At 39.0% G+C, this 20,751-nt stretch overlaps 1 protein-coding gene across 1 annotated transcript in view; it reads right to left on the reverse strand.

Annotated features, from left to right (window-relative positions):
* Window positions 1-20,751, reverse strand: part of LOC101861715 — a 152,991-nt gene that overhangs the window by 18,637 nt on the left and 113,603 nt on the right. The window contains exons 103-127 of the mRNA XM_005092327.2: window positions 20,222-20,442; window positions 19,615-19,755; window positions 18,937-19,101; window positions 17,607-17,933; window positions 16,946-17,054; window positions 15,938-16,197; window positions 14,982-15,137; window positions 14,119-14,331; window positions 13,638-13,811; window positions 12,432-12,652; window positions 11,500-11,900; window positions 11,009-11,159; window positions 10,248-10,377; window positions 9,495-9,664; window positions 8,852-9,018; window positions 8,368-8,516; window positions 6,856-7,042; window positions 6,436-6,506; window positions 5,597-5,917; window positions 4,874-5,052; window positions 4,123-4,297; window positions 2,969-3,144; window positions 2,276-2,470; window positions 1,561-1,764; window positions 669-875 (exon numbers count right to left, since the gene is read on the reverse strand). Coding sequence (XP_005092384.1) covers window positions 669-875; window positions 1,561-1,764; window positions 2,276-2,470; window positions 2,969-3,144; window positions 4,123-4,297; window positions 4,874-5,052; window positions 5,597-5,917; window positions 6,436-6,506; window positions 6,856-7,042; window positions 8,368-8,516; window positions 8,852-9,018; window positions 9,495-9,664; window positions 10,248-10,377; window positions 11,009-11,159; window positions 11,500-11,900; window positions 12,432-12,652; window positions 13,638-13,811; window positions 14,119-14,331; window positions 14,982-15,137; window positions 15,938-16,197; window positions 16,946-17,054; window positions 17,607-17,933; window positions 18,937-19,101; window positions 19,615-19,755; window positions 20,222-20,442 — 4,870 coding nt within the window. The remainder of the gene's footprint in view (window positions 1-668; window positions 876-1,560; window positions 1,765-2,275; window positions 2,471-2,968; window positions 3,145-4,122; window positions 4,298-4,873; window positions 5,053-5,596; window positions 5,918-6,435; window positions 6,507-6,855; window positions 7,043-8,367; window positions 8,517-8,851; window positions 9,019-9,494; window positions 9,665-10,247; window positions 10,378-11,008; window positions 11,160-11,499; window positions 11,901-12,431; window positions 12,653-13,637; window positions 13,812-14,118; window positions 14,332-14,981; window positions 15,138-15,937; window positions 16,198-16,945; window positions 17,055-17,606; window positions 17,934-18,936; window positions 19,102-19,614; window positions 19,756-20,221; window positions 20,443-20,751) is intronic.

The raw sequence follows: 20,751 nt of genomic DNA on the forward strand, positions 1-20,751 counted from the left end.
AATACAAATAAATGATATATGAAACAGAAAACATAATAAAAAAGAGTCAAAGCATTTGCTGGAGCACTTGTAAAAGTGTGTGCAAACAATCTAAAGCCAGATCATATAGGCCTATGGCTAAGAATTTGATGTCTATTACTTGCTGACAATAATCCTGACCTGAAAAAACATTTAAAATACAGGCACCATCCAAATCACACAAGCCTAAGATTAATTCAGTAAAATAAAAAGTGGCTGCAGCCAATAAATTACTCAAGATCAATAAAAGATGCAGTTTAAGTCTAAATATCATTCTTCTACATCAACCAAAGTGGCCAAATATGGCTGCTGTTGTGCTGACTTTCTATGAACTATGTACCCACAAATATAAAACAAAGACATGGGTTTCCTATTTTTTTGTGTGACAGCAAAAAAATCTTGTTTGTTTGTGTTTGAGTGCTTAATCAGCTGAAGGCACTGTATGCTCCCTGTGAAGCCGAAAATGTTTCTACGTGTTCTAGGGTCTGCTGGGGAAATAATATAGTGTAAAGCTCACAAACTTGCCATCGAGTGGGGATATGTGCTATATGAATGCTATTTATTATCATTATTATTATTGTTGTTATTATTATTATGAACTGACGCAGTCTTATCACAAGTATTGATCAGTCAGTACATTGATATCTAACCTGGTCAGAGAGCTTGCGGTGTTCATCCTTGACCAGAGCTGTATGTTCCTCGTCCAGAGCATGAGACATCTGCCGTCCAAGCTCTGTCTCCTCGGCCAACAGCGCTGCCTCCAGGCTCATCATCTCCTGCTGTTGTTGTAGCTCCAGACCGGCCAGAGCACGCTCCTTGTCCTGATGCCGGCCTTCCTGGGTCAGCTGGCTTGACAACTAACACAAACAGATGTAAAGCTCAGTATAGAACCCAATTATACATTATATTGGTCAAGACATAAGACAACAAAATAAAAAAATATTTGCAGTAAATTATTTTAACTTTCAATAAAATAAACCTTAACAATTTCTATGCAGCAACTTCATTTCATTCTTTTTTGCAGACATTTAATTTTCCTTCAAGATATAATCATATTCTATTATAAACAGATGTCATGCTTTTTATTTCACTGCTTTTGTACTAGAAGCATTCTATTTAAACAAACTAAAAACAATGAAACTGTGAATCATGCAATGTCATAATGTCAGGATTTATAACATACCTAAAACCTTGAAATACCTAGCGTCTGAAAAAAAAAGGACGCATGTACATGGGTTATTTTAGCACTAATTTGATTTTTTAAAACTTCCAAGAAATAAAATTCAACCAAGGCTGGGACATCAATTTTCATCAATTTTGGTGAAATTTTTAGAACTTGATATAGTAAATTTACTTCAAACTGACACATCCCCTTGGATGAATTTTATCTGCTCAAAGTTTTGTTGAAATTAGTGTAAAGATGATGGCATTGTTTTTAAAATGGGTCTTTTTTATTTCAAGGATCTTTTAGAAAAAAATCTGAAATAGCAGTTGACATCACTTTCAACATTTATTCCATTATTCCAGCTAGGTATTTCTAACCTGTCCTCTTTCTTGGTCATGTTGTTGCTGAAGTTCTCTCAGTCGCTGCTGCCGTCGTTTCTCCATGTTGGCCTTAAAACGCTGCTGCTGCGCCTCCCTCTGGCGGTCAAACCTCTTGTTCAGATCTGCCTCCATCGCTCGTTGTTTGTCAATCAAGTCTTTCACTTTCTCCTCTGATACCAAGCCCTGGGTCCCCACGGCCTCCTGTTGACACACCACATAAAATGAATGCTTCAAAGGCTATTTATTCTTTTGTGTCTATTTGAGTGAAGCTGGAACACTTGGCTAGAGTAAAGAAACTTGACAATATAGGGAGAGAAGAAGTGATGTAGAGAACAGGAAAATACATAACAGTTAATATCACATAAATACACTGGAGAAACAATAATGTTAATGTATGTTACATTATGCTGCACCTCCTGCAAAAGTGCATGTGGTTCTGTGCATTACAACCAACCCATCATGGGTGTGGATGCTTTTCTTTAAGATTTTGCATCTAAACTGAGTGAAGACATTCTCTTTTGAACTCTTCAAAGTATATCAGCAAATGAGATAAGGGAGAAATCAGTATGAATCCGATCCTTTATGAACAATTGGTTTAGAAAAAAGACAGGAGAGTTTAATAAAGAACAAAGTAAATTTTGATGACTTTCTGTATAAATCTGTTAAGGCATTTCCATTTTTCAAACCAGGAATGTGCTGGAGAAGAACCTACCATCTGGTCTGTGAGATTACTGGACAACTTCTGTCGGAGCTCATTGCTCAGCTGATGGTCAGCATCCATCTCAGCCTGGGACTGTCCGGCCGCCTGCTCAAAGTGGGCAGCGGTCAGCTGTTCCTCTTCTGTCTTCAGTTTGGACTCTGTGTCATCATGACCTCGGACGGGGGGAGGAAGACCAGCCTCCAGGGCCTGCACAGAAAAATGATGAGATACAAACACTTGATGAGATAATGTATCCAAAAATACAGTCACAGGAAAATGATAAGATATAAACAATGGGAGAGATAGTGTATCCAAATAAACATACATAGGTGATTTTTTAAAATTCTCAATGGAAAATGATGTGATGCAAATATTAAAAGGTGATTGTTAGATTCCCAAAGCTCACACAGAAAAATGATTGAGTATAAACAAATGACTAGCTGTTGTTAGGGAATAAAATGTTCACTGAGACACAAACAATAGACTAGGTAATGTATGGACATAGATATTCACAAAGGATTTATAATGTTACACAAAAGGATGATGAGACACAAATAATATGACCGATGATGTGTGAAAATATACTTTTGCTGAATCTTCTAGATGGCAAGTTTGAGGTTGAACTAGACATCAATGCATAATTTCACGTATGTCAGCACACAAACACACAGGTTCATACAATCACAAAACACATTCAAAGGGTACCTCCTGAGAGTGCTTGTTCCTCAGTTGTTCTTCCCTATGTCTTCTCCTCTCTGCCAGCTTCTGCCTCAGATCCTCCATCTGTCTCTCCCGGGATTTGCTTAGCTTCCCAAGGGCAAGGTGCAAGTCTTTCTCATGCTGAGACAAAATTTCCTTGATTTCACCATCCTTCAGGTCACCTAGACAATGAAAATTCACAATACAAATGAACACTATCACTAACTATTTGATAAAGGAGAAGGGGAAGTATAGTTGCATTGTAGTCTACTGCTAATTGGCTTGATAACAGCCATCTTTAGACAGGAGTTGATAAGGAAACAGTATTGAAAATAAATAGGAGCAAAACACATCAGAGGGCCCATCAACAACCCACTCTGTGAAAAGAAAGAGAAAGACAAAAAAAAAAGAGGTGGAATAAATATAGGTCACAATGATGCCACAAAAACCCCTCACAAACCAAATTTAATTTTTAAGTTTGTTATGATAAACTAAAGGCATTGATGGGCACATTAACCCTTCGAGCCCCATATATTTTTAGCAGCCCTTGTACCTCCCATCGTCCCAAGAGCATATATTTTCAGTTTCAGGGAATACTGAATTTGCCCATTTTTTCGAAATAAATTAACTAACTAATTAAAATTAAATTTTTATAATATTTTTTTCAATTACTTTTAAATATCGTCATATGTTATTATCTAAACCTTATTACACGGATACTCTATTACCTGTTAGAATGCATGCCTCTTTTTCTGAAATACTGCTGTATTGGCTGGGACTAGGGTTAGGGAGTGCACAAAATGGCTGGGGCTGGAAGGGTTAAAAGAAATTCTACCACAAAAACTAAGATCACAACTTCTCTTATAAAGAGCACCAACAGAAGTATGATAAAGCATGTATCATCATCATCACTGCCTTTCTCCCCCAGCATCACGGTTGAGGTCATAAACAAACACTTTCTACCATTCCCTATCTTGAGCTAGCCTCTTGACATTATTCCATGTCTTCCCACTTTTCTGTACATCATTCTCTGTGACTCTTCTCCAGTTCCAGGTGGTCTTCCACTTGATCGCCACAGCCCACATAACAACATCTAAACAAAAATCACATGAAATAGAGATAAATAGACCAAATAACAGTCCAAACTCAGCAAAGCCTACCTTGCAGTTTGGACTCGAGATCTGCAGCCAGAGCAGCCATGGTCTCTTTCTCCTTGTTGCCGTTGTCCTGTAGCAGGTTCTCCATGGCATCACGCTCCTCCCTGGACAACTCCTGTTCTAGCTGTATGCGCTCTCCATTCTGTCTGCCTAGCAACTCACCATTAGCACCAGAGGCCTGAGATAACAGATATTAGCAAAAGGTCAATTAAAAGTAATTGACGTTTTTGACGTCCAATTATTGTAGGAAACCAAAGAAACAAAAAATGTAAGGCCATCTTTCAATCTTTGCATCAATTCAGTCTCTGCAGGCCTACTCAGCCAAAGAAACAACATTTATATAAATTTATAGGTTTACTATTTACGCCCTTTTATTCTCTCCATCCGTGGACCAGAGCAAAAGGCTGAGCCTCACAATCTTGCATGACAATAGTCTTAATGTCCCTGAAAGTGGAAGTTATCTGCAATTAACATCTGCACTGTTACTTTTGCACACTGCTGATGTTCTGTTAACTTATTAACCTACTCCTCCTCGATGTTTCCTTAATCTTGAAATTCTTGAACCTGGTAAGCCCCAGGTGTGCCAACCTTACAGAAATAGCTCTGAGCTGGGTTACCGGCCCTACAGAATTCCAAGAAATATGCTCCACACCCGTTAACCAGCCTTATGGTATACCAAGAATTACACCTCAGGTTGGCTTACAATCCGAAAAGGTTCCGCCCAAACCCAATATTTAAGGGAAAACTTTCTCACCTGCATGTGTGCAGCTCCGCCGGTGATGTTGACATTCGTCACTGTGCTTGCCCCAGCAGCCTTCCCACGCTGGAGCTGTTCCCACATTTCTGGGCTGAGCGGGATGTTGCCAGAGTTGAGTTTATCCAGCAGGATTTTCAGTGCTGCCATAAGGTCATCCTCACGGCCTTGACTTGTGCCTGGGATTTTCATTACAATTTTAAGGGTCTGACACATGACGCATATATACCTTTTTACTGGACATTCAGAACATTGTTGTGGGATTTTTGTAAAATAAGGAGTTCTTGTCTCTTGCAAAAAGTTGGCCATAGGGCAAAAATCATTCAAAAGTACATGTTTCTCCCAAAACCTAATAGTGTAACCACCCCCTAGAAAAAGTCCTTCAACTGATAACCTCAGTTTTCAGGATATTTGTTCACTTCAAATTGCACATATCAATGAAAGTTTACTTTTGTCAAAGTAATTACAAACAATGAAAATGTACTTGAGGATAGTAGCTGAGATTACCCTCCCCTGAGCATTGTGCAAATGTGGCAAAAAATGTCTTTGACTGCCACATCCATAAATGCACTATATACACTTTGGGGTACAGTGTCTTCTAACATCTTTTATCTCAGACCTTTGGTGCTAATGGTGAGCTGCTAGGTCGGCAGAAAGGAGAGCGCATACAGCTGTAGCAAGAGTTATCCCTGGAGGAGCAAGATTTCTAAGTCTAAAACTCACCGGCAAATTTGCCCTTAGTTCCGCCCTCTCCCATCGTGAGACTGGCTCCGACAATTGTGGCACCAGCAGCAGCTGCCGCAGCGCCTTGCAGACCGTCCTTCTCAATGGCTGCTTGGCGGGCTTCAAGAGCAGCCATTTTCTCTGGGTCAAGGTCATTGAGCAGTTTTTTTAGTTCTTCATTTTGCTGACAGATGCGGTTGTAGAATGACTCGAGGTCTTCTTGTTGACGGGCCAACTGAGAGGCCAGATGTAGATTCTGATCTTCCAACTTGTCATACAGAACCCGAACATTGAAGTCATCCAGATCGTCAGCAGATTTACCTGTTATAGAAGCATTTACATATTATCAGGTCACAGAAAGATGACAGCCAATAGACAAGCTGAGCATAAACTGCACTATCCAGAAAAAAACCTAACTCTTTATATTAGACATTACTTAACAAAAAATGTCCAGCAGTTTAGCAGCATTTTCAGCATTTTTTAACAAGCCTAAATTAAGCTCATGACTTTCACCTTTGTGAAAACAACTTTTGAAGCTAACAAGCATCATTCTCAACACTTGCCCTGGGTACAGCTTTCATACTCTTCACTGTGTCATAAATAGTACAGTGAGAGGCTACATTCCCATTGCTACTTGATTACCAGCGGACTTCAAATTTACACATGAGCTTGCTTTTTTCAGATACCAGGGATCATAACAGGTGGAATATGCGTTTATTCATTTATCTGATAAAAGCAGAACTAGTGCTGACAAAGGTTCCAAAGTAAAGATACTATGCTGGTATAGAATTGTTAAAATAACAGTAAATACAGAGTACATAGCACAGAGCAAGGCCTACCTTTATCAGCCAGAATGGGATCAGCCTCAGCTCCCTCCACTCCTGGTCTGGGGCCAAGAGCATCAGTTTTACTGAAGATCAAATACACAGTTATTTTGTAACGAGAAAGCCTGTCAAAAGAGAAGGAGCTTGACTGAAAATAAAGAACAGCCTTGGACAAATTTATAGAATTCTGATGGGACCTGAAGTATTGTCTGATTCTTCTCAGGCTATCTTTGTTTCTTTGTTTCTAATCTACACACTCTTTCTCTTTATTTTAATCCTCATTTTCTGAATTCTCCCCCCCACCCCCACAATTTTAGTAAAAAGACAAAACAACAGAAGACAACAACACTAACTGTGTAACTGATGTTATGAACACATTCTGCTTCATTTCATTGCGTTCATGCATAAGAAGTTTGTATAAAAACATGTAATCACCTGATATATCTCTCTGGCCAGTTATCTGGATCATAACGTAGGTACGATGGTACAGGTGGCGGCAGACCAAGTTTCCTGTACTGTGGCTTCCAGTGTTTGACTGGATAGATTACTGAGTCATGAGGACGCCAGACAATGACTGCCACCACAAGAAGCAGTACCAAGGCAGCGAAGAAGGCAATCAAACCTGTGTAGTGAGGGAAACAAATCTTTCATAAATCAATCTGAAAGTTTCAATAGGACAAGTCATAAAAAAGATAAAAAGTGTTATAAACGACCTATCACACCCCCTTTCCATGCAAATTGTAAGATCATGCAACGGCAGATATGTACCTCTATAACCAAAGAAAGAAAGGTATAAAGAACTTTTTTAACCATCTACCATAAGGCTATTGTCAGAATAAGCATCAATGTGTATTGCTCTTTCGAGTATGTATCTATATAACTCTATAGGTTTTGTAATTAAATTCCTGCATGTGGTTGAATGATGCATCTGATATGATATGTACATTTTGTCAGCTTTACTTTTCTTTACATATTAAATTTTAATTAGAGTAATATACAATATAGATTTTTATGTATACCTGCATGTGTTTATACGGTCCTGTACAGCCAAGAAAAATGTTCCTCTGGGATAATAAAGTATTATCTTATCTTATCTTAACTTGAGTCCTTAGGAAAGTAAAACAGTTGTCAGATACATCTATCTGGTAATGTAAGGCTGACATCAATATCTAAAGACCCTCCTAGTGTCTAAGAAGATCTTTATAAACCCAAACAGAAGTGTTACGCTTAATGTTTGTTAAACTACGCTTCTACCGACAACAATTGTCTCATAAGAAATGACATTTCAAATACAAACTTTTAAGGGACAAATGCTTGTCAAGGACATATGGGTCAAAAGCCCTTCTTTTCTTTGATCAAGGGGGGGGGGGGGGGGGGGTAAGAAAAAATGGGAAGGGAGAACTATCACCTCATCACTCATCACAATTTCAAAATAGCAATCGTTAATTTCGTGAGGTCTCATGACACTTTTCTCAACAACTGATTAAACATCTTCTTTGAATGGTTTATCTTTTGCTATCTTTCTGGTTAATTCCTTTTAAAATAATGTTCAAATATCTTAAAAGAGAGAACATTCTGTTTCAACTTATGATAACCAGTCCACGTTTAGAAAAGCTGTATTTCTTGTTGAAGGGCATAATGGGTCCGTATATGACCTTTTGGCATGATGGGGAAGATATTTACTTCAAAGTGAAAAGTAGAGCCATTTAAAGGTTACTCAAGGCCAAAAAGGGATGAATGGAGTCAAAGATACCCTCCAAAGAACAACATGAAGATCCTATGAGCAATACACCAGGGTCACATCCGACAATCACATCTCCCCTTGACACCTCGTAGCGTAAGAGGACAGAAAAGGTAAAAAATGAGTAAGTCTAATTCTCTACTTTATACTCGCAGTTCTTTAGGTATTTTTCCAGTCTCACTACCCTGCAGAGACAAAAATCTCACCAACAATAATTCCCCAGTCGGGCTCCTCGTTGGCCACACTCTGCTTGTAGACCCCAAGTCCCACCAGGTTGGAAGATGTGGCCGGCATCATGCGGGCTGAGGTGGAACTACAGGAAGTACCAGTCGCCTTCACTTCAATCGTCACCTCCCTGCAGATAGCAAATTATTCTAGTCACATTTGTTTCTTTAAACAACAGGTCTTCTTATCTTCTGTTACAGTTAGCACTGGACATGAAAATCTATTAAACGTAAACAACTATCAAGTAGTTCTGTGAGACTTTAAGATCACATGCAGCTCAAACAAAACAAAACCAAGGTTTTTGAAAAAGGGTGCCTCAATACCTGACTAAATAACCTTTCTTTTCTACCTCCCTGACAGAATGCACTTTAGCACTTTTTACAATTTGAATAAAATATAGATCAATACTCGCTATACTATTTTTTTAAGAGTTAAAAACTATTGCAGTATGTTTTATGTTCGTACCAAGAAGGCTCTTGCGCATCAGCAAACACATAAGTCCCAGCAGCTGTGAAAGCATGAGCAAAGGATGTGATGGAAGCATTGGTGTTGTCAATCAGGTTCTGTAGCTGCGTGAAGGCACCATAGTCAAAGGTGGGGTTGGAGTTGTACAGATGATTCTTCACATATACCTGAAAAAATTCAAATAAAGACAGTCTTAGAAAAAGGTTTTAAACACATATATCAGCTAATCATCATTAACAAAAACAGCAACACTTATTGAAACATATTAACAAAATTCACAACAACAAAATTTCAAATTGCAGAAACAACTGAAAGATATTGTCGAAAGAAAATTCACATTTCATCTTTTGAAGAATCCTACATCAAAGAAGTACAATGTTTAAGGCTCTTTTTTTTTTATCCAATACGCCAACAATTTTTTTTACAAAAGATCGGATAGAAGGGAAAAGATGCCCACTGTCTAGACAGAAGGACATTGCACGTTAGCAAAAAGTTAAAAACAGGAGAGGGGCTTACAAATCCTAAACAAGACTGGCCCACAACTTAGACCCCTGAAAACTTGTAAAACAGTGTCTATCTGATGTGTTAAAACTTGCTGCACCACTCTAGAGCACAAACATGAAGTCAGAACGCTAAAACTCACAGGATAGTGGCTTGACGCACGGTCGGTGGAGTTGATCCAGACATTAAAGAGAACAATTTCTCCCAGCTCCAGACACAGGGCAGGATTGGTGATCATGTTAAAGGGGATTGTGGTTGACAACAAACGTCTTCTTCCTATCGGCACACCAGAGCCCAGTGTTGGCAGGTCATCTGTAAGGTGGGTCAGAAAAGTAAAACACCATTAACTTGTAATCAAAGAATTCATTATGATCATGATTCTAAAATTATAATTTATTCACGCACGTTTGAAGAGACATATCTGAATATTTATCACTATCTCTAAGCTTTTGGAAAGCCTGAGCATGAACAGCTGCTGGCATGTAACCAGCCTCAGTGACTCTGTTAATCAAATGTCTCATGACAGTAATAATGTTTCATTTGATGGGAATGATGTATTCATCTCCTTTTATCAATTTTAAACAGTCAAAAATAAATCTAACTAGTGGTTGTTTTTTTAAATTTTCTATTTTCCACAATAAATTTAATGTCCTTAATAAAACACCTTTCACAAGGATCATAGTCTCTCCTTGCTGAGCCAAAAATTGAACTCATAATCATAGGGTTGTGGGTCTGATGTCATAACTACAAGACTTACACCCCCCCCCCCTCCCATGTCACTATCTAAAACATAATATGAAAACATGGATGATACAAAATGCATACTGATAGAGGAGACACCTCCAGAAAGCTATGATTTCTCTGACTTGATCATGTAACCAATAATCATATTTACACAATATATCTTGGGCAGATGCAGCATCAGTGTACACGGAGCCCGCCACACCGGTGTCAAAGAAGTTGATGACATAGACATTGCTGGAGCCGGTGGTGGCCTCGCTTGGCCCGTACACATCCGTCTTGGTCTACAGTCACAGAAAAGGGAACAGAATTTCAATATTATCAGAACAATAACAAAATAGTATGTGCATAGCACATCTCTTGCTTGAGTTTCACCAGATATCATTAACGATACATTATTTTGATTATTTGTCTTTGTACATTTCTTTCATCATACCAGGTTATTTGAGAACAATAAAGAAGAGCAATTTTGACTTTCAAGTGAATCAGTGGCTTGGTCAAGCTGTAACCACTAGATTTACTTAAAAGTATGTTGTGAACTTGATGCAGCATTTTCTAGCTGCTTATACTCCAGTAGTCAGCCATAAAACATGTATAATAGTCTTTTAATTACTTTACGTCCACTTTCAGTTTTGCTCTTTTATTAGTCAAGAAGTACCAAGATGATAGTAAACATTCAGCCATGATTTCATAGGGAAGGGAAGGGTATATTTTCTTATCGAACATCTTCACTATATTCCAGTATAAGTATCGAATATCATGACAGTCAGTACATATCCTACTTTAGCATTCCTATTCTCCCTTTTCTTGGTTCATTTTTCATTTCTATCCTCTTTTGAAACCAATTTGGGTTTTTTTCCATTTGTCAAGCAAGTTTTCTAAATATCACAAAATCAGTGCATTTTGCAAACTTACAAAAGCGGTAGTTGTGCCAGTGACAGGATCAGTGATGGAGATACTGATGGTTCCATCCGAGGCCAGCTCTAGCTGTACGCCCGGCTGAGTTGTGCTCTGACACGTGATGTTGCAGATCTCTGTGTAGTCTTTGTAGTTGTCACATTGGCAGCTAAGCAAGACAAAAAAACAAGACATAGCATATGGGGTCAATAGGTTTTTAATTTTCATAGCATAAATAAATTTCAACAAGATTCTGACTTGATGAAAAGTAAGACTAATCCAGTAAGCAATATTTGATAAAGTTTTAATACACTATGGTAGAATCTTTCAATTTTATTTACATCAGTTAAGAAATGGTCAATGAAGATACTTGAGATATTAAAATCGACAGAAGTAGTAAGCAAAATAGGCCATAAACTTGGAAGTCAGTTGAACTGTAGGCGGAAGAGCACAGGGTATACAGGAGGAGGAGGAGGAGGAAAAGAAAAAACAAACTACACTGTACTTACTATCCCAGACTGACTTGCACCGATCCTCCATTAGGGCAAGTTGTGGTACAGTCCACAGCACTGGGGTTCTTGCAGGTTCTGTCACTGGCCCAGCGTACCTCCGTGGTGGAACAAGAGCTGTCCACAACCTGCTGGCAGTTCGCATCCGAGTCTCCATTGACCGCTTGACCCTCCGCCTCGTCGTAGAAGATGTAGCCCGAGAGACACTCGCAGCTGCCATCAGAGGGCTGGTAGTAACGGTATTTGCCGATACATGAGCACATTGAGCTGCCCACACTTGATGTTGCCGAGCTACCACAGACCCGACAGTACTGCTGACCTTCAAGGTCATTGTAGGTACCCTCTGGACAATTGGTGCAATCCGCATACTCTGTGGCTAGTTCTCTGGTTCCATACATGCCCTGGAAGTTAATATGGTGTAATGAAACTAGGATGAGATATATTTGAATCGAAGCAATCAACAGTAACAGTGTGACTACTTAATCCTACTTATGATAAGTTTCAATTGGGTAATAAAAGAAGTCTTAGTAAATTATTTTTTTTTAAAATAGGATCATATTAGATTTAAAGACCATAGTACCCTAAACATTTAGAAATAAAGTGGCATAATCCTGGGGAAAGAGCAGTATTTTTTTTGTTCCAGGAACACACTTGATAAAGGATACATGTTTAAGAAAATGTTTTTTCATTCCCCTTGAATGAATATATGAAGTCGGTTAGAAATAGAATGATTTTAGATAGAAATTCACTAGCTATTATCCTCATTTAAACATCATTTGTCATGACAATTTTTCGTTGCTGCAAAAACCATTATCTTTCCCTACCACAAGGAAAAGTGCTAATCAAATTGTACTTTGAACAATCTTTGTACTTGAGAACAAGGTAACTTTGCTGTGTAAACAGTGGGGTTTTTTTGTTTTTGCAAGTCTTACCGCAGGACATGGCAGATACCATGGGGAACCTTCAGGACAATAGGAACCTATAGGGCATGGGTTGTCAGTGCCATGGTGAGTCATCGCGGGACAGTAGTAGCCCGCAGGGCAGATGTAGCAGTCCGCTCTATCCGTATCATTGCCATAGTAGCCGGCAGGGCAAGGGGAGCAAGATTTGGCCAGGGTGTCTCGAATGCCACTTGGGTGGTCAGCCTTGTATCCTGGACGCAAATAGAAAATACAATTAGCAGGAAATACGAACCAGACAAAAATGTTTTTCAGAAAAGTATATTTATAATGCTGGAACTCTATATCTGATATATCTGTCAGTTTTGTTTGTTTGTTTGTTTGTTTGTTGAAATTTATGCATGTCGTTGTGGTACTGAGCTTTAGAGCTTTTGTGTGTGTGTGTGTGTGTGTGTGTGTGTGTGTGTGTGTGTTTGTGTGTGTGTGTGTGTGTGTGAGTGTCTGTGTGCGTGTGTGTTTTGTAAGCACCACCGAGCACTTTTTATGGATTCTGGCGCGTTATAAATTCATTTATTAATATTATTATTATTATTATCTGCGTACAAATATACTGGTATTGCCTTTACTAGTATAGTGAAATTGTCCAAGATGACCATCCTTCATCGAGGTGACATGCGATTGTCTTAGACAGGTGGACATCTTGGGTAGTATCATTATAATAGTTTTAAAAATGCAAGGGTGGAAGTTGGAAGTGGCAATTTATGCGGCTAATTATCTTGGACTGGCGGTCGTTAAAGCAGATTCGACTGTATTTTTATTTTGTTAGTAGTCGACTCAAACTTCCTCCTAACATTTATGTAAATAGTAGGGTGAGTACCCCTAAACAGTCTCACAGAAGGTGCTACTGCAGGCACCATTCCCACTGCCATTCAGCCACCAGTTTGCTTCACATCTGGAGGCAAACACAGTATATCATAGCTCCAGGCTTCAGTGCAGACAGAAAGTGTATGAGTTCACCAGCAGCTGGACTTCACTCGATCGTTTGCAACAGCGATTATGTGTAATTGAGAATTCAGGATAAATCTGATAACTTGGTTCGTGAGAAATATCTTTTGTACATGCTTATCCATTATCTTTTATTAGTACTAGATGTTCAAAACTGTCTAACATTAAAGTTTTTAAAAAAAGTTATTGTTCACAGCTGATTTTTACTTCACAAGGAAAAAAGTAGAAAAATACCTAGTGGGCACATTAAGCTCATGTTGCTGCCCTCGGGACAGTAGAACGGGTAAAGACACAGTATGGGCGTGTCTGTGGCGTTTGGACACTTGTAGCCACCGGGGCAGATGTATGGATCTCCAGTTGTTCCATTACAGAAATATCCTGGCCGGCAATCGATTTCAATTGAGGCCCCTGTAATAAAAAGGAAATAATTGAAACAAGAGTGAATTATTCGAGCACATAACAAACAACAAAAAACTTGAAAACACGAGACTGATTTGTGGAATCTAAAAAGATTAGAGTTGGAAATTAGCAGTTTAACAAAGTCAGCATAATAACAGTCACATTTCACTCCGATGTAATTAAATTAATAAAAACAGTGGAAAGAACTAGAGAGGGCAGATCACACAACAGTCCCTACTTTTTTGTTTTAGTAGAGGTTTTACGGTACTCGAATAATGAATTTTCATAAATCAGTTTTATTCTCATAGCAACCTACCCTCTGGACACTCAAACGTCTCTCTGCAGGGTATGCCTTGAGTGTTGTCCGTGTCATTAGGGCAGTAGTACCCTGGTCGACACAGGGGACAGTCGTCAGTTGATCCTGCCCCAGGTGTGTCCCTCATGCGTCCCGCTGGACACAGGCGAGGCTCATCTCCCTCCAGACAGAAGAAGCCGGGAGGACACAGATTCCACTCATAGCTTGCCATACCTGAAGACACACAGAGAAAATAACCAAAGGGATACACTGAATTAACACACACATATTGTAATATAAAGCTGGCTATACTTGTACAATGTTGTTGGGGAGTTAAAAAGGGCAAGAGAGAGATACTTGTACATAAAGAACAAAAAAATGACAAACCCTACAGGAACATATCATGATACAGCTTTTTTGTTTAAAAAAATCCAAAAGATAAGTCTCTATAGAAATTCAAACGTAAAGCTAATTGAGAACATCATTTGCAAACTTTGACGTATTCAATTGGTAAAATAAAAAATTCTAAGACTAGTTGAACAATTCAATAGTGTGATGGTTTTTGTGTTCTTGTTTCCACATTCTTGTGTGCATATTAGTTATTATTCCTCGAGCACAGACATGAAATATTGATGTTTTGAGACAGTGTATAACAAATTTAAACAAATGTAATCATATAACAGCAGTCCGACAGTATCAAATTGTTACGCCAATACAGTTCAACCTGCTCTAATGGCCACCTGTATGAGACAATCACCTGTACAAATGGCCACTTTCCATTTTTCCCCTTGCATTTTTTGGGGGCATTATAATGACACTGTGAGATTGCCTCTTGTATAAAGTATCCTCTTTTCTCTTAGACAATTTTGACTATATCTCCATACCAGTGTAGTTGCACCAATAGCCAGCTGGACAGGGGAAGCAATCAGTGATGACAGCTGCTCCGGTAATGTTCCTGTAAGTCAAGCGAGGACAGGGCTCAGTGCCGTTGCCTTTCAGACAGTACTGGCCAACAGGGCACGGCTCTGGGTTGGTGGTTCCTGGGGTAGAGAAACATATGTTCCAAGTCTTGTGAAACACAGCTCGCTCGGGTGAAGGGTTTAAATCAGCACATCTCATAATTCTTAAGTCACCCTTAAACTAATGAAGTTTGTAAATACTCTATCTGCCTTAATTTTAAAGTGAAAAGCTCGGCATTGCGCCAAGTAATTTTATTCTATTTATTAGATGATTTATTGACACTCAGATGAATATCAAATTAGCATTATCATCTGCGGAACAAAGATCAGAGTTGAAGACAATCAAATCATGAACAGAGTAAAAAAAAGAAAAGTTAAATACAGAAGAACATACCTCTATCAATAAGTTCAATGATAATTTGTGTAGCAATAAGAAAAAATTGTGTCACTTGTTGCTCTGAGTTGGCTCGAGATATCTGGCCAAAAGCCTCGATTTTCTCATAACCTAGTGCTCCTGACTCCCCTGTTTTTATCAACTTTTAGGGCTTGAACAGATCTATAATTTGATACCACATTGGTACACAGTCAAAATGCAACAAATGACTCATTTTGGCGTGAAGTTTTGCACATATCACCCTGCATATAACCGCCCTTAACACAATCTCCTTTTACTGTAATCTTAAACTAAAAACTAAAACCACAGCTACCTCCTTTCAAAATTCACATCTCCATGGGGACAATCTCCAACAAAATTACTGAAATACTGTCATTAACAAGGTGCATGCACCTCACAGCTATTTGAAGGTAAACTGATTAAGTAAAGCCAGTGCTCTTTGAGAGAAAGAACAATGGAAGAAACTCATATCTAAGAGCTTAAATACCTTCAGGACAGAGGGATCCGGCAGGACAGCTAGCGCAGTCTGACTCCTGAGCAGCTCCCACTGTGTCCCTGTATGTGTCGGCAGGACACGGCACTGGGAGCTCTATGCCGTCAGGGCAGTAGGAGCCAGTGGGGCAGAGGCCAGCACAGACAGTGTCAGCAACACATGCGGTGAAGTCTGATGTGGAGTTGGGCATGTTCTCCAATGAGCCTGACTTGCAGTAGTAGCCAGCTGAGCAGTTGCCATACAGTTGGCCGTTTCTGAGAAAATAAAGAGATGTGGTAAGAATGTAAAATAGTAAAGCATTGAGCTCAGAAACAAGAGAACAGAAAGACCACTTCAGTCGTCCTTTTTGAGAATTTATCTTTTGTTCCTTCTTTTCACTTAAACATTTCTGAGCAAGTAAAGAAACGTTGGAAGTTACAATGATAAAAACAACACTGCAGAGTAATGAAAAACTGGATCTAAAGTAAAAGCAGTTCAAGTAAAAACAATTGTGAGGCAGTGTGGTGAAATCAGGTGCTCGTCAATATAATGAAAGTGAATAAACTAGCATTTTTCAGCAGGTTTATGGATTTTTATCGAATTTCGTATTTTGGCTCAACACCTTTCATGCCCACTAAAGAACACATTTCTGAGTGGATTTTACTGGAAAAGGTTGATTAAAGACACAAAAAATGTAAATTTTGAGTTTCCACTGACTCTCAAGCTAAGGATATTATAACTAATCTTTGGCAGCCATTTTCTCACTAATTTTATCTCTGAAACCAGGTGACCCCCACCTCCTTCGTTTGCAAATATCTGAACTTCAATTCAAGAGAGAGGGGTATTTTTTTGCTAGAAGCAAGACAAATGAACAAGCTTTATGACAATATTAATAACTCCATATGCCCCAAAATTGACTAGCGCCTGAATCCACCGCGTCGTGACACAATTGTTCAATTGAACCTTTTAGTTTGTTAACAATATTCCAATTTAAAAGATAAGCATAGAAATATCAGTCTTCACCTGCAAAACTGCCCAGCCTCACAAGGCAGGCAATCTGACTGAGACTGAAGTTTAGTCATGTTGTCGTATGTGAACGTTCCATCTGCACAAGGGATTGGAGTAACAGTACCTACAGAGAAAATACAAAAGAATACATTTTATGTCATCATTTCGACAAGCTATGCCGGTATACAAAATTTTGTTTTCTCCGCATTTCTTGCAAGGAGGGTCCACCTAAAGGACCATTCGTTTCCTACTGATCATCAGACATGAAAACCAGTTTGTACTCTTAGACTATACAGGCTGATTCTCAAAGCTACAATGATTGCACATCTAGATATCTTTGGATATTGCTAGAGCAAAAATTTATTGAATTTTTGTCAAAAGATAAGTCACCAAAATACTTTATCTTCCTTAGTTGTTTGATACTGCACCAGTTGATGAGATGGTACTATGTAAAATTTACAGGTTTTTAGCACTGGATATGGGATAAAGTATGCAAGGCTGTTATATATGTCTGGTTTGGATGATGAAAGACTTGCGAGTTGATTCTCTACAGAAGGATGGTATATCAAGTTAAAAGAACAACCCATTATAGTCTTTCATTAAAGAAATCACAACATTAACATCTGAAACACAGACAGCTTATGAAATTACCAGTGTAACTAATAGCTCTGCTTACCATTTGGACAGAAATTGTATTGTGGGCAGTCCTTCAGTTCTGGAGGAATTGTGCTTGGGCAGTAGGAACCTGCCGGACATGAGTCACATGTCCACTGACCGCTACTAATTTGGAACAAGCCTGGTGGGCAAATATTAGGATCTGCAGTGCCTTCAGGGCAGTAGTAGCCGACAGGACACAGATAGCCAGACGGTGTCGGAGAGATGATGCTGTCGTTAGCTGGACAATAGTAGCCCTGTGTGCACAGACCTGCTGGATCTGTCTGGCCGTCCTGGTCACAGTAGTAGCCACCAGGGCAAGGCAAACAGTCTGTCTCCGCCTGACCACCTGTGGAGAAAGATACAAGAGAAGGAGCCTAAGTTCATCGACGTGGAGTTACTTTTTCAGTCTTGTATCTTATCAGACACAGACCAGTCATTTTTGGAATTGACATATTACTGTAAGTTTGATTTCAACCTACCTTGTCTGTTTCATAGTTATAAAATTCTTTGCTTTGATGCAACGGACAAGAGGATCTGAAAACTGATACTAGGAGCACTATTTGTCCATTGTACTGGTTCATTCTCCGGCAGCAGATTGCCACGACCCACTGGGATAAGATATTGAGAAATATGTACAAAGTGTCTAGACCATGTTAAGAGGACAGAAAATATAATTAAAACTGAAAACTTTTCTTTCAGGCTTATCAATAAAACAAACACAAGGAAAAGGATGCTTCTACAATGTGTGTATTACCAAGTTAAAACTACAGTTAAAGCTCCAGTTCCCACTGAAGTTTTAAATGAATTCTTTACAACAAAGCAAGACATTATTCAGTGGTCCCACTCCCAGACAGTTTTACAAAAAACTTCACAGATCACCTGCTTTGATTCTTGATTACTTGATTCCAGAACTGGGGTCTTCAGAGACGGATTCTATCCATAACGCCTAACCCCTCCTCAACAGGGTTGAAAAATTTGATTCTTTAACTGATTCAGCCCGCAGCACCGCTCACAGCGGCTGACAATCTCCTGTGTTTTGACGAAGAGTCACTCAGAGCAGCTCTTATCTATTGCTCCCTTTTCTTCGCATCACTTTCCTCTCGTCTTTTTTCCGAACTGCTTACATTCCAACCCTTTATTCTGGTTTTATTGAATATTATTTTGTATTCTGAACATTTTTGTATGTCACACATAAGGTTTTTATCAAATTAAGATATTCCTTTATCAATTTTTTGTGAGACCACTTGTGAGGTCACGTAGCAGTCACAAATTATTTGTGTCCGCAGTCAAAATTAACTGCGGGCTGAATCAGTTAAGGTATTAATTCAGCGTAAATATTGTTTCTCTACCTGTGTTATTCCTGATGGTACCAGCCGGGCAAGGCACCATGATGGTGGTGCCCTGGGGGCAATAATGGCCAAGGATGCACTCTCCATTCAAGGTGTAGGTCATGTGGATGGATGGAGCTTGGCTGTCCGCACCACCCTCACAGAAGTAGCCAGCATCACAATCACCTGTAGGTAGTCATTTTATTTATCATAAGCAAAAAATAGGGAACATTGTAAGGGGTTGCACTTCGCTCTGCGGAAAAAAGTCAGATAGCTGTTCTCCATCCACCCCCCACCCCCAGTATGGGTGTACATGATGCATGCATGTGTGTGTGCGTGATTGCATATGCAAGTATGCATGCACGCACGTGTGTATATTTATCTGTGATTGAGTTTTATTGAGTTTTTGTTCAGGGCGTGTCAATGCAATAACAACCATGTCTTGCAAAGGAGGAGATAAGGACAATAATGACACTGAAAATAAGTACAAGGAGCAAATCACCTACTTAACAATAAGCTTGTGAGTGAGTGAGCTCACTTATGCATGAGTATGTACATATGTGAGAAAGCACAAAAGTATTAAAACATGTACGTGTGCAAGTTTGTCTGATTACGTGTTCATGTATGAAACATAAAACAAAATATACTGTGACCACCTAGCCCTAACCTAATTATGACAACTTGTACATTAAAGCACACCTGTAGGGAAACTGTTGCCAACGCCTTGACAGTACTGGCCGGTGGTGCAGTCCGTACACTGGGAGGCCAGGGACAGACCTGTGATGTTGTTGAATGTTCCAGCGGGGCACGGCACCAGCTGACCCTCAGGGCAATAGTAACCTGGTGGAAAAAGAACAAAACAATTCACAGTCAAGTGTCATTATAACGTGTCCTCTTTAGCAGAAAAAAATAGGTTTACTGATGCTATGATAAGCTTTAGTCCTGGTATTTTGTAGTTGTAGTATTCATCATTTCACCCTGTAGTTTTTATTCTTAGACTTAAAGCAAAGAAAAAGAAACATGGAAATGAAATGTATACTATATTCTAGAAAGCACATTTCTAAGACTTACCTCATACTGCAAATTTCTGTAACTTATTCCGTCTTTTAATAGAACCAAAGTTATGTCAGCAAACATAAAGCATCATTATAATGTCTTAAATATAATTGATACTCAAATGCTTGTACATATCACAAGACATATTTATATCTGTATATGTGTTCAATACTATGAATTTCAAATTTATAGAACAGAAAGCAATTATCAACTTCCAACTAGACGAAAAAAATAACCTATCCTGCCTTACCAGACTGGCAGGGTTCAGCCATCGTCATGTTCATAGTGGGGCACATGTAACCAGCGGGGCAAATGGTACAGTTGTCCATGCCTTCGTATGGCTGGTATGTGCTGATGGGACAGCCTTCCTCTATCAGAGCTCCCTCAATGCAGAAGTAGCCAGCAGGACATATGTAGCCTTCACTGGTGTTATTGGGCGTAGGTACGGTGCTGCCTCCAGTACAGACATAGCTGAGGACCAGAGACTCAAAGATTGAGTACAATATAACTTTCAAAACATGCATTGTTTATATACATCCTAAAAAACTGTCCAGTACAACAATACTCCAAAATTCTAAAATATAGAGTAAGAAACATGTTGATGAAGTAAGAATATAAAATAAACATTTAGATAATCGTTGATCAGATGCTACATAAAAACCATAAACCCACAAGTACATTATTAATTAAACAAAATCCTTAAGAAAGATAAAAATTACAGAAAGACAGAAATAATAATGCATTATAGCCAAGCTGATAATTTCCTCAGGCTACTCTCCT

Source organism: Aplysia californica, unplaced genomic scaffold (assembly GCF_000002075.1).
Source record: "Aplysia californica isolate F4 #8 unplaced genomic scaffold, AplCal3.0 scaffold00044, whole genome shotgun sequence".
Classification (NCBI taxonomy): domain Eukaryota; kingdom Metazoa; phylum Mollusca; class Gastropoda; order Aplysiida; family Aplysiidae; genus Aplysia; species Aplysia californica.